General features: G+C 61.1%; 1 protein-coding gene across 2 annotated transcripts; it reads right to left on the reverse strand.

Moving 5' to 3' along the window:
- Positions 1–2,783: 2,783 nt before the first annotated feature.
- On the reverse strand, positions 2,784–14,751 carry CEP131 (centrosomal protein 131). 2 transcript variants are annotated; one of them, XM_071763951.1, is made up of 26 exons: positions 14,200–14,751; positions 13,449–13,534; positions 12,730–12,844; positions 12,514–12,632; positions 12,258–12,371; positions 11,975–12,148; positions 11,606–11,723; positions 10,752–10,868; positions 9,976–10,144; positions 9,729–9,829; positions 9,422–9,607; positions 8,925–9,113; positions 8,666–8,803; positions 7,969–8,094; positions 7,772–7,888; positions 7,450–7,479; positions 6,442–6,544; positions 5,984–6,185; positions 5,407–5,502; positions 5,173–5,290; positions 4,933–5,007; positions 4,704–4,846; positions 4,298–4,475; positions 3,994–4,190; positions 3,150–3,210; positions 2,784–3,061 (listed from the first exon to the last, which is right to left on the reverse strand). In XM_071763951.1, exons 1-26 carry the CDS (start codon positions 14,620–14,622, stop codon positions 2,987–2,989), a joined length of 3,570 nt encoding a protein of 1,189 aa, XP_071620052.1. In that variant the 5' UTR covers positions 14,623–14,751; the 3' UTR covers positions 2,784–2,986. The 2 variants fall into 2 exon arrangements, with proteins under 2 accessions (XP_071620052.1, XP_071620053.1); XM_071763952.1 differs by lacking the exon at positions 7,450–7,479 and having other exon boundaries at positions 14,200–14,747.
- Positions 14,752–15,455: the final 704 nt, after the last annotated feature.

Raw genomic sequence — 15,455 nt, forward strand, 5'->3', positions numbered from 1 at the left:
TCGCCACAAATAGACACAGGGCTGGAAAAATCATGGACTGCTGGGAGAATAAACAGGCTCCCAGCAGCCAGAGCCGGAGCGCTTCTCCCCAGCCTCTGTGTTTCCCTGCTCCAGCCCTGAGGTCTCTCTGCAAGGGGGGGGATGGCTGACCCCCCCACCAGCCCACTGCCCCCCACTGCCCTCCCCAGCCACCCCCAGGACTCCCCTTATGCCTTCCTGAGTCTTGTCCTGGTACCCTTGGGAAGGAGATTTGGGTCTTCCAGGAGCTTTGGTGGCATCTGCACCCACCTGAGCAGCCATGGGGAGCGGGTGGCCATGGGGCTGCTGGGGTGGTTGGCACTGCTCAGCCCTGCTCCTCGTGCTGATGCTGGCTGAGTCACGCTGAGCCTGGATGCATCCGGGGGTGGGAGGCTGCATGGAACCCATGCTGGTGCCCACCAGCACCCACCAGCCCTCACGAGTGCCCACCCACCCCAGCTGCCCTCAGCACACTGAGCACATGCAGCTGGTGACAATGGTGGGGTGGGAAGAGGATGAACTCAAGGCCTCTCTGGTGCCAAACAGGGGCAGCCAGGAGGCTTTGGCGAGTGGAAGGGGAAGGAAGGTCCTGGCTGTCCTGTTCAGGGTGCCAAGGCCCTGGCATCCAGTGTCCCGGGATCCCCAGCACACAGGAAGAGAGCACAGCCTGTGTCTGGGGTGGGATTGAGTAATGGGATTGGGACGAGGTCAGGGATGGGAAGTTCTGTTCCTGCCCAGCCCAGCCACGCTGTTCTGCCTTCCTTGGGGACCCCTTACTCACTCAGGACCCTGCCCAAAGGACAGCCCTGTGACAGCTGGGAGCAGAGCTGAGTCATGTTGGGGTGCCCTGAACCCACGACCACTCCCAGTGCTGCCCACCACCCTCCTGCCCTCGCAGAGCTTTTAGACACAGCCGTGGAAGAGAAGATCCCAAAGAACTGAGGCCAGAAGCCCCAGCAAGTCTCCCCCCTGGACAGAGGCACAGTCCCACCCTGGACAGAGGCAGAAGGTGGCACCAACCCGGCCGTTGTCCCCTCCAGGGCCGTGCAGAGGTGCTGCCGCATCCCAGGCGGGCGAGCAGCCCGGTGCCGCTATTAGCCGTGCCGATTACCCTGCAGCGATCCCGCCACCTCGCTCCGGATGATTTGTCTGGGGCGGGGTGGCCGCTAATCCCCCGCGGGACAGACACCAGATTGAGCCGCGATCCCTGCGCGGCAGCTGCCAAAAGCACCCTGTGCTCCTGACCTCCTTCCCGGCACAGCCGCCGGCAGCCAACGGGCCCCGCTCATCCCCCCGAAGCCCGGCGTGGGGGGCAGAGGGGCTCCCTAATCGGGGGTCCCTGGCAGAGCCTCTGATGGCTGCGCTGCCACCCGCAGCCTTGCCGAGCTGGTGGGGACAGGGACGGGGTTGTGCCACGCAGCTGACAGCCGTGGGCCCGGGGGACACCTGGGTGCTGGGGGTCCGGGTCGGGCGCAGGCAGCGATCCGGTGAAAATCCGCATCCCCGGTTACGCAACGGCGCTGATTTATTCATGGCTGAACCGGGCACTGGCCTAGAAATGAGCTTTGGTGATGCCGAGGAGGGGCAGGGCTGGGAGGACACCGGAGCCCCAGGGGAGGGCTGAGCCCTGTGGGAGGCTGCGGGACACACGGGGCACCCAGGAGACCACCCATGGGGGGCTCAGCTCCTCTCTCCCACACCAGATTTCACGTGGTTAACTGATTTAACCACGGGCCAGGCCAGGCAGGGAAGAGGAGGCTCCGGGTGGCCTAAGAGGAGGCTGGGACAGGGTGGAAGACGGAAGCAGAGCTCAGGAAATGGTTGTTATGAAAGCAACAACAGTGAAAACAAGTCCAGTGCCCAGCCCAGTGGATCTACCCACTGCCCTCAGGATGAGGGCAGCTCAGTGAGGGGGGAATAGAGAGCAGCATGGCCAGTGGCTCAACCAGAGGAGCCAGAAGGGAAAGGAGCCAGGCTGGACCCTGCCGACAGCACCCAGGTGCTGGAGGAGCTGCTGGTGGCCCAGGACACTCACACCCAGCCCCAAAGCATGGGAGAGGGGCACTTGAGGGCTGGCGGCCTCCATGGGCACCTCAAGACCACATCCCCACAGACAGCTGCAGCAGGGCCTGACCCCAGTGCTGGGAAGCAGCTGAGCTGCTCTGCAGCTTCCCAGGGTGAGCGAGGGTCCCTCTGCGCCTCACCCTGGGGTCTCCTTGGCCACTTCTCCCTGGGCCAGCAGGATGGATGGGAAACACCCTGGGAATCTGAGGAGTGAACATCTGCTCAACCCACTCCCCCACTCCCCCCTCCTGTTCCTCCCGCCACCCCCCACCAGCCCCAGCCTCCTCGGAGGGAAAAGGCAGTGGAGGAGCAGTCGGACGCTCCCAGGGAGAGGAAACAGCTGCCAGTGGCCCAGCCCAGGCATTTCCCCTCCCTGCCCCAGGGCACCGAGGGCTGGGCAGGTAGCAGAGGCTGTGGGACCACTGCCTGGCCCAGGATTTCATTCTAGGGGGAAGGAAGGGGCAGAGCAGGGAGCTGGGGACTGGCAGAGCCAGCACCCATGTGCCTGGGCTGCTGGGCGACAGCTTCCACCTCCACACCCCCCTGCCTGGCCAGTGGGAACTGGGGGTGCTCAGCTCAGCCCCCCCTAGCCTCAAAATCTCCAAGTTCCTGTCCCCCCAGAATCCACACATCCCACCCTGGGAGAGGCCTCGTGGTGTGGGAAGACAGAGCAGGGGTGGTCAAACACCCACTCACACCAGTACCCACGGGGGAGCTCCCACTTCCCCCAGGGACAGGAAGGGCTGTAGAAATCAGAAGAGGTTTATTGTCAAAATACTGAACTGCTGAAGGGTGCTGAGTGCCCCAGGAGGGCTCATGGCACCAGGATGAGGATGGAGGGAAGGGAGAGGCCAGAGGTGTCTGCTCCCCCCGAGCACCTCGGAGCCCCCCCAGCCCGGACTCGTCATTTTGGGGCCAGCAGCTGCTTCCGCTGCTGCTCCAGGAGGGCTTCCAGGTGGTTGGCTCTCTGCACGGCTGCCTGCAAGAGCACAGGGGGGGCAGAGCTGGGACAGAACTGTGTGGCAGGGGACAGGGGGGGCTGGGCTGGGCTGCACCCCCTCACTCACCTCATACTGCTTCCGAAGGCTGCTCACACTCTCGTCCTTCCTCACCACTGCGCTCTTCACCCTGAGCACAGAGACACAGGGGCTGAGGACCCCATTCCCAAACACCCCCCATTCCCAAACACCCCCCATTCCCAAACACCAGGCTGGCCCCATGCCCCAGGGGGGTGATTTTGGCACAGGGGGAGCGCAGCCCCTTTTCTCCCTCTGCCCCAAAGAGCAGCAGCTCCAGTCTGAGGCTGCTGAAGCACACCATGAGCACATTGGTTCCCTCGATGAGCGTGATGCAGTTTGGATTGAGTCATTTAAGGAAGAAGGGGACATTCACTTCACAAGACTTAATTAATTAACAAGACCACAGGGAGGGAGTTTAAGTTTCTTCTGGTTTCTCAGGCCCATGGTTGCTGCCTCATGGCTGGACTCTTCCCCATGGCTCTCAGCACACCAGACCATGCTCCAGCCCTTGCCAGGCTGTAGGGGAGGGGAAAAGGGATCCTCTACATCCCATACTCAAGGCATGACCTTGGCTCTCAGAGTGGGAACACTCCTGGAGACACCAAGGAGCTCTCTGTGCTCATACAAACACCAGCCAGCCCCAGCCAGCAGACCTCACACTGACTGCTCCAGCTGCCCACTGGTGTCCCCAGGCACACGAGGGAGCAGCCCTGGGGACAGGATGACACAGAGCAGGCTGGAAGTCAGAAGGGGCAGAGGCTGGAGAGGGGCTGAGCAGGCAGCCAGCCCGGGTGAGACTCCACTGCCTGTTATGCCCCAACAGGACCCGAGGTCACAGCACTGCAGACACTGCTGCAATGCACCCAGGGCAGCTCTGCCCAGGCAGCCTCACCTCCTGTGAACCTCCTCCAGCTCCTGGTCCTTCTCCCGCAGGATCCTGTCCAGCTCCAGGCGCTGCCGGGCTCTCATCTCTGCCATCTCTGCCTTTAGCCTCTTGTTCTCCTCCTCTGTCCCCACCAGCCTGTCAGCAAACTCCTGCCTGATCACTTCTGCCAAGCTGCTCCGCTCCTGGGCCAGCTGGTCCCTCACCTGCAGCAGGGCAGAGAGGTGACACCAAGGCACTGGCAGGGACAGGGTGATGCAGGGGGATGGAGCAGAATGGAACCAGAGCCTCAAAGGCTCTGCTCCCCACCCACCTTCTGGATCTCCTCCACCTCCTGCTCCTTGTGCTTCAGCAGGCCCTGCAGACGGATGCTCTCCCCTTCCAGCTCTGCCAAACGCCCCTTCAGCTCATTGCAACGTTCCTGCAGCTTTCTCTCGGACCTCTCCAGCTCCTGGAGCTCCACCTCATACTTGTCTCGGATCCTTTTAATCCTAACAGAAGGAAAGGACGGGCAGTCTGGCTCAGCCCAGCACTGCAGGGACCATCCCCCAGCCACCTCCATGCTACAGGAGCCACCATGAGACAGCAGCAGTGGAAGGAAACTGCCCCCAGCCCAGCCCCTCCTTCCTGCTCACCCCCACGGGCTGCAGCATCCAGGGCTCGCTGGACGGGTGAGCAGGACTCAGGGCAGGGGACTCACAGGCTCCCTCCTCCCTCACCTGTTCTCTGCTGCCCTCTCACACTCCTCCTTGGCAGAGGACATGTCAGCCTCCAGGCGCTGGATCACCAACTCGATCTCTTTGTCTCTCTCCTTCCTCACCTCCTCCCGCAGCTCCCGCTCCCGGGAGAGCAGCCAGGCTTCCTGGGGACCCAGATCCCAAACGTTGCCTCAATCCCACATCGAACCCAAAGGTGGCACCTCTGGAGAAGGGCAGCCCTTGCCATTACCTCCTTCTTCACGTAGTTGGCCTCCCAGGCTTGCTTCTCCATCTCCAGTCGGTCCTTCAGCACCTTGACTTCTGCCTGTGGAGAAACAGGAGGACAACAGCTCAGTTCCAGCTGGGAGCAGCCCCCCAGGACCACCCCGCTGGGGGCAGGGGGCTCAGCGGCAGCCACACGCTGGGTGCCGGACCCACCGCACCCAAGAATGACCACCCAGGTCACCCAGATGCCAGGGGAAAGCCAGACCTGATGGCGCCTCTCCTGCTCCTCCTTCTCCTTGGTGTACTCCTCCTTCAGAGCCCTGGTGACAGCCAAGCTGCTGGCCTCCAGCTGCCGCCGCAGCTCCTCCGCCTCCGCTCGCTGCCTGCCCGCACACACCGCAGCTCCCAACACCCACCACGGCCCCTCCTGGGGCTCCAGACCCTCTTCCCGCTGCAGCCCGGCCTGGGGAAGCTGTGTCCCCCCCCCAGCCCCTCTCACCTGGCCGCTTGCTGGCTGAGCCTCTCCTTCTCCTCGGCCACCTCGGCGTAGAGCCGGCGCCGCTGCTGCTGCAGCTCCTGCTCCTCCTGCTCACACCTGCGGGCAGCACGGCCTCAGCCACGTGTACACCACCTCCCCACCCTGCCCCATCCCACCCCTCCAGGCCAGCCAGGGGATTCACACAATCCTGCTGGTTGGAAAAGACCATAAATGTCATTGAGTCCAACCACTAGCCCAGACCTTGAGCACCACATCTACACGGCTGCTAAACTCCTCCAAGGATGGTGACTTCACCACCACCCCAGGCAGCCTGTGCCAGTGTTTAACAAGTTTCTTCTAATATCCAACCTAAACCTCCCCTGTCACAACTTGAGGACAAGTTTCCTCTCGCCCTGTAGCTTGTCACTAGGGAGAAGAGACCAACCCCCAGACTGATGCTGGAGGACACCCCTGGTTCTCTGGCATCTCCCACCTCAGGGCTGGTGGAGAGAAAGGGGATGCTCCTTGGGTTATGAACTGCTGCACGTGGGTGTTAGAGCCCCAGACCACTCTCCATGCCCCATGGTGACACCATTACCTCTGCCGGGCCAGCTCCCTCTCCCTCTGGCTCTGCTCCTCCCTCTCCCTCTCCAGCAGCCCCCGCAGCTCCTCTGCCTGCCGGTCGTAACGCCGGGCTGCCTGCTCGTCCAGCTGCAGCAGCTCAGCCTCATGCAGCATCTTCAGCTTCCTGATGTCCTGCTTGTGCTTGGCAATCAGCTTCTGGATCTCTGGCTCCAGCCCTGGGGCAGTGGGAAGGAGAGTTACTGCTCAGCCTTAGGGGCGAGCCCAGCTGGTGAACACACCAACTTAGCAAAGAGGGGATGGTAAAAAGGGGAGGAGAGCACACGGGGGCTTCTGCCCCTCCAGCACCTACCCAGAGAGCAGAGGCTGCCCTGCCAGCAGCTCCCTCCATCACAGTCCCTTCTCCAGGACCAGCAGGGATAAGATCCCTGCACCAGCCCAGTTCCAGCCACTGCTGAGAGAAGGCGCCCGTACCTTTCACAGTGATTTCTTTGATCTTTTTGGTTTTCTCATCAATCCACTTCTCCCGACGGATTTTCTCAGTGGCGCTCATCACTTCCTTCAGTTTCTTAATCTCCTGTTTGGAGGAAAATGGAAAAACTTCAGAGATGAGCAAAGGGAGAAAACCCCTGCCAGCCTGGGAGCCTGGCTGTGGTGAGGGAAGATGCTGAGGCCCGAGCTGTGCACAAAGGGATCCCCCAGCCCTGCCAGGAGTGTCCTCCCAGTAGAGGGGAGCAGCCCCATGCTCCCCCAGGGCCTTCTCCTCTCTCATGGGATGGAGCAAAACCCATGGGAAGGATCCACTGGCTGAAACATGGCAGCCCCTGCAGAGAGGATCAGGAACGAGGGCTGCCAAGGGTCCCAGCCTGCCCTCAAACACCCTCTGGCAGGAGGACAGACAGACAGACAGACCTCCTGACACCGTGGTACCACCACAGTCCAAGCAATCTTTGAAACTCTGCAAGGCCTCAAGGCCATGCATCCCAGGCACCACCACTGCTCTCACCTCCTCTGCCCACATCAACCTCCTCAGCTCTCTTCTCCAGCAAAAAAGCTGCAGAACACCCAGGCCCTGCTGCCCAGGGAGCATTTCCCCAGCATCCCGTTGGCAAAAACCAGGTGAAGCCCTCTACCACAATGGAGAGCCCATCCTGGCCAGAAGCAGCTCTGTTTCAGGACCAGCAGCTGATGCCCATGTGCAGGACATGGGACATGTCACAGCTCTGGGGTGGCAGGACACCCAACACTGTGTGGAGAGGAGTGGGGAATAGCACAGCCCAGGAATCACTCTTAGGGAAGAAAAAAAGAGCAGGAAAATCAGCATGGGAGAACAGAGAGAACCTGGAGGAGCAGCTGAGCCATGGCTGGGACAAAGGGCTGACCCTGCTGCAGAGCCCAGCCCAGCTCTGGGGATGGGGCAAGTCTGGGTGTGACAGCAGAAGAGAAAAGCACAAAAAAGAGCAGAGGAAAGATCACATTTACCTCACAAAAGGGGCCCAAAGTGCGCCAGACCTGGGGAGAAAGAAAGGAGGGGATGGAGAGAGAAAGGGAATAGCAGAGTCACAGGGGAGAGAGGGAGGGAGGAGAGTCACAGGGGAGAGAAGAAGAGTCTGCTCTGGGCAGCAGCCCCTTGGGGGCAAGGACAAAGCTCCATGCACAGAGAAGGGTCCCTCAGAAGGAACAGGCCACACCAAGGTGGGACAGACCCCATTGCTCCAGGAGAGGCCCTGTTTGAGCAAAACCAACCAATTCCAGCCACGGCTCCTCTCCTTTCCCTCTTTCCCCACCTTCCCCATCCCCTCACCAGCTCGTGCTGCTCCTGCATCTGTGTGATCTTCTTGCTGTACTTCTGGTCCACCTGTTTCAGCTCAGCTACCACAGCCTCACACTTCTCACTCAGCACCTTCTTATCATCGATGAGCTGGGCAGGGCAAGGGAAAGGTGTCAGGCACACGGTCAGATCCTCAGCAGCAGCATCCCGGGCTGGGGCTGGGAGGTCACCTGGTCGATGAAGGTGAGATGCCTCTGGATGGCTGCCTCATACTGCTCCCTCTGCAGCCTCAGCTGGTGGCTGAGCTCCTTCTCAGTCTGTTTGACGTGTCTGTCTGTCAGTTCTCTCTGCTGAGCCTTTTGGGTGCAGGGGAGAAACAGCCACGAGGCATCAGAGGGAGAAGTGACAGCAGCCCCAGCACGTGTGCCAGAGGTAACTACCAAACCTGGAGGGTACTGTTGAGCCAGAACAAGGAGGAACAGAGCTACAGCAACATCCCTGGGACTCTTAGGGGCTCACCTCCTGCCCTGCTGCCAGCAAGAACACCCAAGCCCCCGTGGGACATGAGAAAAGAGTTCACCCAGGTCCTGATCGAGGGCTTCTGGACGAGCCAGGCACCTCCCAAGGATGGGAGTTTGAGGAAGGTTTTTCAGTCAGGAGGACAGCATGGAAAAGCTGGACAAGCCCACACCAGACTGGGAGGACCTTGCAGATCTTTCCCACACTAACAGTGACAGGGACTGCAGCGTGCCTGGCAGCCCCCAGCCCTCCAGCTCCTCAGCACAAAGCTCTGGGCACCCTGCAGTGCTCTGCAGGGACACGGGTGGGAAATCCTCCTCCCAGAGCCCTGATCTTGTGCTTTTGGAGCCGCTGCCCCAAGGAACATCTGCTGAGGGCTCTTGGCCTCAAGCACACGGGGCTCCTCACCAGGGCAGTCTGCAGCAGGCTGATGGCTCTCTTCTTCTCCTCCACTTCCAACTTCAGCCTCACGATGGAGCTTGTCACCTCTGTGGCAACAGCTGAGGCTTGCTCCAAGTGTGCCAGCTCCTCCTCGGAGAGGAGACCCTGCCACGGCAGGGAAAAAGGCTTAGAGGGTGGTGGGGAACCCCCCAGAACCAGGGCGAGGAGATAGGGAGGACCCTTCCCCCCAGGGTCTCCACCACCTCTGACAGAGCTGGGCTCTCACCTCCCGCTGCGTGGCCGAGGCAGCTGACCTGGGCCTCTCCTGTTCTGACTTCTCCATCTCATCCAGAAAACTGATGATGCTTTGGAGCTTGGCCTCGGAGAGCAGGGCCCCGTCCTCTGGGACCCCCGGCGAGTGGTTCAGCTTCCCAAACTTCTCCAGGTTATCAGCAGTCAGGGAATTGGAGCTGGGCTCCTGCAGGGCAGACACAGCTGGGAATGAGCCCCCAGGAGAAGGCTCAGGAGAGGAGGTGCTGGCTCTGCTCCACCACGGGATCCCAGCCCTCCAGTAACCAGCCTCGTCCTCTGCTCTTCCACTACAACCCCCCGGGTGGTTTTGTTGCTTCCTGTGGACACTCAAGCCCCGACTGCACCAAACTCCTCCTGCAGCACTGAACCAACAGCACTGCTCCCCTCCACCACCCAGCAAGGGCCAGGACACGCAGGAACCTTCTCTCTCTGGGCAGCCCTGGCTGTGATCAGCCTCAGCCCTCTGCTCACCCCAGGCTCTGCCCAGGCGTATCTCTCCTTTCTGAAGAGCTTCGGAGGGGGAAGCAGCTCTGGCTCCTCCTCCAGCAGCCGCAGGGTGTCCAGCAGCTCGCTGAGCGTCACCTTGGACTGCGCCCTGCTGGCAGCTCTCACCACCGGCTCCAGCTCCTCGCCACCCATCTCCCTGGAGCCCACATCCTAGGGGAGAAGAGAACAGCTCCTGGCAGCAGGATGGTCTGCTGGATCTCCCCAGGCGTCACCCAAGGCTGCACAGACACCCTGGCAAAAGGGCTGGTGCCAGGACCCCCAGCACACCCACCTGCAGCTTATCCTCTGCCCTGGGGTCCCGTGAGGGCAGGGAGCTCAGCTCTGCCAGGCTGCTTTCTTCTGGCTCCACAGCTACCGAGTGGAAATTGGCCTCTGCAGGAACCAGACTGGGCTCAGGCACCAGCAACAACAACCAGCCCCTTGAAACCAGCTCCCCAGAGCCACCCCAACAGCCTTCTCCTCCTTCCCCATGGCACACACTGCTCCAAAAGCAGCAAGGAGCTGCCCAAGGGACTCACCAGCATTATTGGCCTTGGTGACACTGCCAGCAGGACCAGGGCTGCTGGCAGGGGTAGGCTTGGCAGGCTTCTTCTTTGCTACCCGTCTGCTCTCCTTCCCCAGCCCAACCTCCTCTTCTGCCAAGTGCTTTGCATCCGAGACTTTTTGGGCCCTTTTCTGGTGCAGTTCCTGTGGGGACAGACAAGTGATCAGTCTCCTGCCCAGCACGGGGTGTGCTGTGACACATTCCTGCACTGCTTTCAGTGAGAGACTGCAGCAACCCCCCTGCTTGCTGCTGAAGGGTTAACAAGGACAGTTCTGGAGCACAGGGACCACAGCTCTGCTGGGAGCAGCTGGCTGAGGGCTGTTCACATGTCCCCACACAGTGTCCTCTGCTGCTCCACAAAGGGCTGCAGGAACAGGGCAAGGACACCGAGGTGCTTCCATGGTGCTCAGCCCACCCTGGAGGGATCCCACTCTCGAGGAGGGTCCCCCCTTTCTGGGGCACCCCAAGGAGCTGCAGTCACAGCCTGCCCATTCCAGCATGCTCCTCCTTTTCCCCTAAACTAGAGGGAAAGCATCACTGTCTCCACAAGCTCCCAACGAGCTGCCGAGGCTTGGCAGGAGCCCAGTGGGAAATGGCTCTGTGGCACCTCCAGCTCCCCAAGGGAACACTTCATATCCAAGGCCAACCCCAACTCTGCTTTGTGCAAAGATCCTAGAGAGGGGGAGAGGACAGGGAGAGGTCTGCTTGCTGCAAGAGGATGCCCACAGACTGATCTTGCCTCTTCCCCACCTGGATGGCAGCGTGCCGGGCCAGCCGGGCCTTCTCCTCTCGGATCTTCCTGCGTTCCTCGTCCTTCCTCTCGTGCAAATCCAGGATATTCCCTTCCTGCATCTGCTGCTGCCTTTCCTTCCAGAGAGGAGGGTCCCAGTGTTATGGAGAGCCCTCCAGCACCCACCAGCCACAGCAGAGGGAAAGGGCACATAGCACCTGAGGTCACCCCACATCCAGGATCCCCCCACCCCAATCCTTCCCACTGGGATGGTAAAAGTCCTCAGGAAAGCTCTCCTGCAGAGCAGTTTGTTTTCTCTAGATACTCAGTGCCAGTCACCTGGGCCTGAAAGCACCGAGGAGACAAGGCTTAAAAATAGACTCTCACATGCCAGAGCAGCGTGGTGCTTTTCGTTATTGGCATAAATAATTAAACACAAAGTAACACAAATAGCTGCAGATGACTCCACACTCTACTCAGCCAGCTCATTAGTGATTTACTGTGATGAGCCGGGACATCCCTCCTCCAGCCACCAGCCCGTCCCAGACAGGAAGAATTCCTGTAAGAATTCTGCAGGGTTTGTGCTGCTGCTACCAAGCACCTGCCTGCCCACACTGAAGGGAGCTGAACACCAGAGCCCAGCAGTGCTGAGCTCCCAGGCTGAACCCAACCTGGGCACCCCCTTACCTGACCAGCACAGCTCTGGTGGCACAGAACCCTCCCTGGCTCTCTGGAGGGGCTGTGAAGCCAAAGCCCTCTCATCTCCGAGAGCTTGGGTCTGGGTTAAAGCTACTGGAATTCCCCCGTGAGGAAGGTGAGGGGACAGGGGTGTGGGAAGGGTCAGTGTCACACACAGGGCAGGGACAGGACTCACCTCTCTTTTGGAAGCCAACAACCTCCCCAGTGCTGCCGCTGCCGCCCTGCGCCGCTGCGAGTGCCGGCGGTACCAGCGCTGGATGGTGACAGCAGCCAGGTTCACCTGCTGGATGAACCTGAAGGGACAGGGAGGGTCAGTGCCAGCCCAGGGCACTGGGATCTGTCCCCTCACACCCTGACTCGAGGAGGAAATTTCCCAAACTGGCTTCTTTTGGGAGGGAGGAACTCAAAGCGCAGAGGCAAGAGTCGGGGAGGGTCGCTCAGCCACGAGAGGAGTCTGGAACCCCTCAAACAGGACCAGCTCCCCCCGAGCTCCCCCCTCCACCCAGCACTGTCCTCCTGCCTCTCCCCACCAGCTCCCTCTCACCTCTCTGCCTCCTCCTCAGTCACCTCCTTCCTGCGGGGGAGGCCACCCCCACCCCCACTGCTGCTGCTGCTGTTGTTGTTGCGGGTCATGATGTTGTTGCTGGAGAAGTTCTTCTGGGACTTGGCCAAGCTGCTGCTCTCACCCTCCTCATTCGAGGTGGCTTTGACAACGTTGCTATGGGAAAAGATGAAGCTGCTCAGCACCATCCTGCCCCATCCCTGACACACCTGCAGGAGAAGGCAGGGTGGGCACAGCCCCTGAGCCAGCTCCTCCCCAGACGTACTTGAGGGAGCTGGGGGCCTGGTTGGAGCTCTTGGGCACGGGGCCCTTCTCAGCAGTGCAGTAGTTGTTGTGCACCATGGTGGTCACACAGTTGCCCATCGCGCCCTTGTTGCTCCTTTTTGAGGAGAGAAAACAAAGCATTAGGACCTGCTGAACAACCCCCAACCCACCCGTGACCGCCCGGCACTCCCCCTCCCCTGCCTGGATTTCTTCCTGGGTGTAGCTGCTCCCAGCACCAGAGCAGCTCCAGTTCCCACCTGTTGTTGGCAGTGAAGTTGGCTGCCAGCAGCACTGTGCTTTCTTTCCTCCTCATTCCTGCTGGTGGCTCAGCCCCACAGGAGCTGGAGGGGCCTGGGAACACTCGTGGCTGATCATCCTGCCAGGGATAAACAGCAGGGATAAACCCCAAATCTCCTTCCTCACCAGCAAGCAGAGCTGACAGCCCATCCACCCCAGGATGTCCCCGTCCTCACCAAGATGTTCCAAGTGGTTTTCTTTTCTGGGGAAGTTTTGCTCAGACTTGTTGGCTTCTTTCTTCCCCCAGAACTGCTCTCAAAGAGGCTCAGGAAGTCTCTGCTCTGCTCTGGGCTTTAGAAGAGAACAAATGTTCTGTAGTTACTATCACACAGCAGTGATAGCAGGGCTCTGATCCTGCTCTGCTGGCACCCAGACACGCTGGAAATATGGAGAACTCAGAGCTGAGGCACAGCTACTGTGTGACAGGGGAGGAGAGGGCTGGGGAATTCTCACACAGCCACAAACCCCACCAATGGTTCAGTTTTGCACAAAGCTGTGGAGCTCTTTGTGATGTGTGGGGATGGAACATGTTAAAGGGATGGGCACGGAGCAAAAAGAGAACAGGAAATGGTTCTGAGAGAGACCCAAGAGGTCACCAGAGAGGGGAGGAGAATGTTGGTCTCCTCACACAGCCAGGTGCAGTCCAGAGGGTCCAGGAGGGGCTGTTGTAAGGGGCTGTCCTGTCCCGTGGAATTACACTGAGTGGGCTTTGCAAAAACTCTGTTTCCCCAAATCCCAATCAAGAGACCTCCACACCAGAAAAAAACCCACCCTGGCAGAGCTTCACGTGTGGTTTTTGAAAGGCCCTGGTTCCCCCAGGTAACCAGGGATGATGTCAGAGAGTCAGTGGGGCTCCACAGCACCCCAGCCAGGGGAGGGGGGGCAGGAGCTGTACCTGCAGACACTGCTGACCCGCTGGGGCACCTGGGTGGTGCTGCTGGACCTCCGCAGGTTGTTCATGGCCCGGGATCCTGCATCTTCCTGCAGAGGAGAGAGCTGAGCTCAGCAGGGATGCTGAGGAGTGGGGATGCTCAGATGAGGAGGGCTCCCCCCGTGAGTCAGGCACCCTGAAACAGCCCTCCAGACAGCCCTGACACTGTTCCTGGTAACACTTGGCTCCCTCTCGAGCTCCTGCTGCTGAGCCAGCAGCAATGTGTCTGCCATTTGCTGGTTACCTGCCCTGAGAAGGAGCAAGCAGGGAGCCTGCCAGGGCAGCAGGGATTACTCAGCAGTGACTGCCACTGGATCTCAGCAGAGCCCTGTAAGTATCTGGGGCTCATTCACTCTGCTGAAATAAACCTCAGAAAAGAGGCCTCGAGAGCACAAAGCTCCTGCTGAGCCCCTGGGAGCAGAGGGTGCTCAGCCAGGCACAGGCTGGGCCTGAACGTGCCAGGGGATCCGGCAGAAGATACCAGGAACTGGGGATTTTCCAGGAGGAAATCAGCACAGGGAGGTGAAGGGCAAGGAAGGACAAAGGATGGAGCCTGCTGCCCTCCTGAGTGCTACAGGGTCGAGAAGGCCTGAGGAGCAGCTGATGGCTGAGAATGATTGGATCTGGAGGGAGAACCTGGAGCTGTGCAGACAGAGCCTGGCCCCGAGCAGCAGGAGGGACAAAGGGACACGGGACCTCTCCCCCCAGGACTCACCAGAGCGTTCCTCTTGGCTTTGCTGTCAGCAGTGACAGAGATGGAGCGTGCCATGTGCTTGGTGGGAGAGGCACTGCCGGGGCGCCGGGACACCGGCATGGGGAGGCCCGTCAGGACCAGATCCGTGCTGGCAGAACCAGCACCCGGGACGGAGGAGCTGCTGCAGCTGCTCTTCATGCTGGAGCAGGGAGAGAGGCCCTGGAAGCACAGAGTGGAGTGAGGGCACGGGGAGCACATCCCACAACCACCCCACACGCAAACACCGGAGCTATCACCGGTTCCAAAGGGGACAAAACACCTTCCTCCCTGCTCCCGTGTGCCAAACAGCCCTGGACACGAGGCCTGGAGAGGATCTGGTGGTCTCCTCACCGTGCAGCTGTGGGAGGGCTGAGCCCCTTTCCTGTACCCTCTGTTCCTGGACATCCTGTGACCCCCAGACCCATCCTCCCTCTCAGGTCGGGCTTCATTCCCCTCAGGGCTCCTCCTCACCTCACCCCAACAACCCCGGTAAACAAAAACCTCTCGATGGAAACCACCAGGGCTCAGGCCCGGGACACCCAGCCCCGAACTCCTGGGACCTCAAGCTCCCAAGGCCCAGGACCTGCAGGACCCCCCGGACCCAGCACACCCGGGCCCCCCTTAGGCTTACCCCCCCACAGCTCAACCACCCCACGGACCGACCCCCCAGGCCCTGACTCCCGAGCCCCAAACCCCCAGGGGTCCCGGGCCCTCAGGACCCCGACCACCCCAGGACCCCCAGGCCCGGGACCTCAGAGCTCTCCAGGCCCCAGGACCCCCCTGGGCTCAGCCGCCGCCCCCCGGAGCGGCCGCACGGCTGAAGGGCTCTGAGCGGGGAGGAGGCCCCGGAGCACGGTGGGGGGGTGTGTGGGGGGTGCGTGGGGGGTGCGTGGGGGGTGTGTGGGGGTCCCGTTCCCGTCCCGTTCCCCCCCCCCCCCCATATCCGCACCCCGCGGACCCCCCGCGTTCCCTACCCGCACCGCACCGCGCGCACCGCCCCGGCCAATGGGAGGGGCGAAAAGGATCGCGGCAGCCAATGGGGAAAGAGGGGCGGGGCGACAGGGCGAGAGCGGATTGGTTGAGGGGAGGAGCGATGGGGCAAGGGGCGGGGGAAGATGGGCGTGGGTTGATATGGAGGCGGGGCCTGAGTGGATGGGCGGGGCTTGCATCGGTGGGCGGGGCCTACACGAGGGGGTGGGCAGGAGGGGTGGGACCTGATACAGGGCAGGGGGCTGTGG

This window comes from Heliangelus exortis, chromosome 20 (genome assembly GCF_036169615.1).
Source record: "Heliangelus exortis chromosome 20, bHelExo1.hap1, whole genome shotgun sequence".
Lineage (NCBI taxonomy): Eukaryota > Metazoa > Chordata > Aves > Apodiformes > Trochilidae > Heliangelus > Heliangelus exortis.

Coding starts and splice junctions, on each gene's coding strand:
- CEP131 (XM_071763951.1), bottom strand. CDS start 14,622: ATGTCCAGGAACAGAGGGTACAGGAAAGGGGCTCAGCCCTCCCACAGC. Junction 7,480..7,771: donor TGCAGGAGCAGCACGAGCTG/GTGAGGGGATGG, acceptor CTTTCTCCCCAG/GTCTGGCGCACTTTGGGCCC. Junction 5,008..5,172: donor AGCAGGAGAGGCGCCATCAG/GTCTGGCTTTCC, acceptor GTTTCTCCACAG/GCAGAAGTCAAGGTGCTGAA.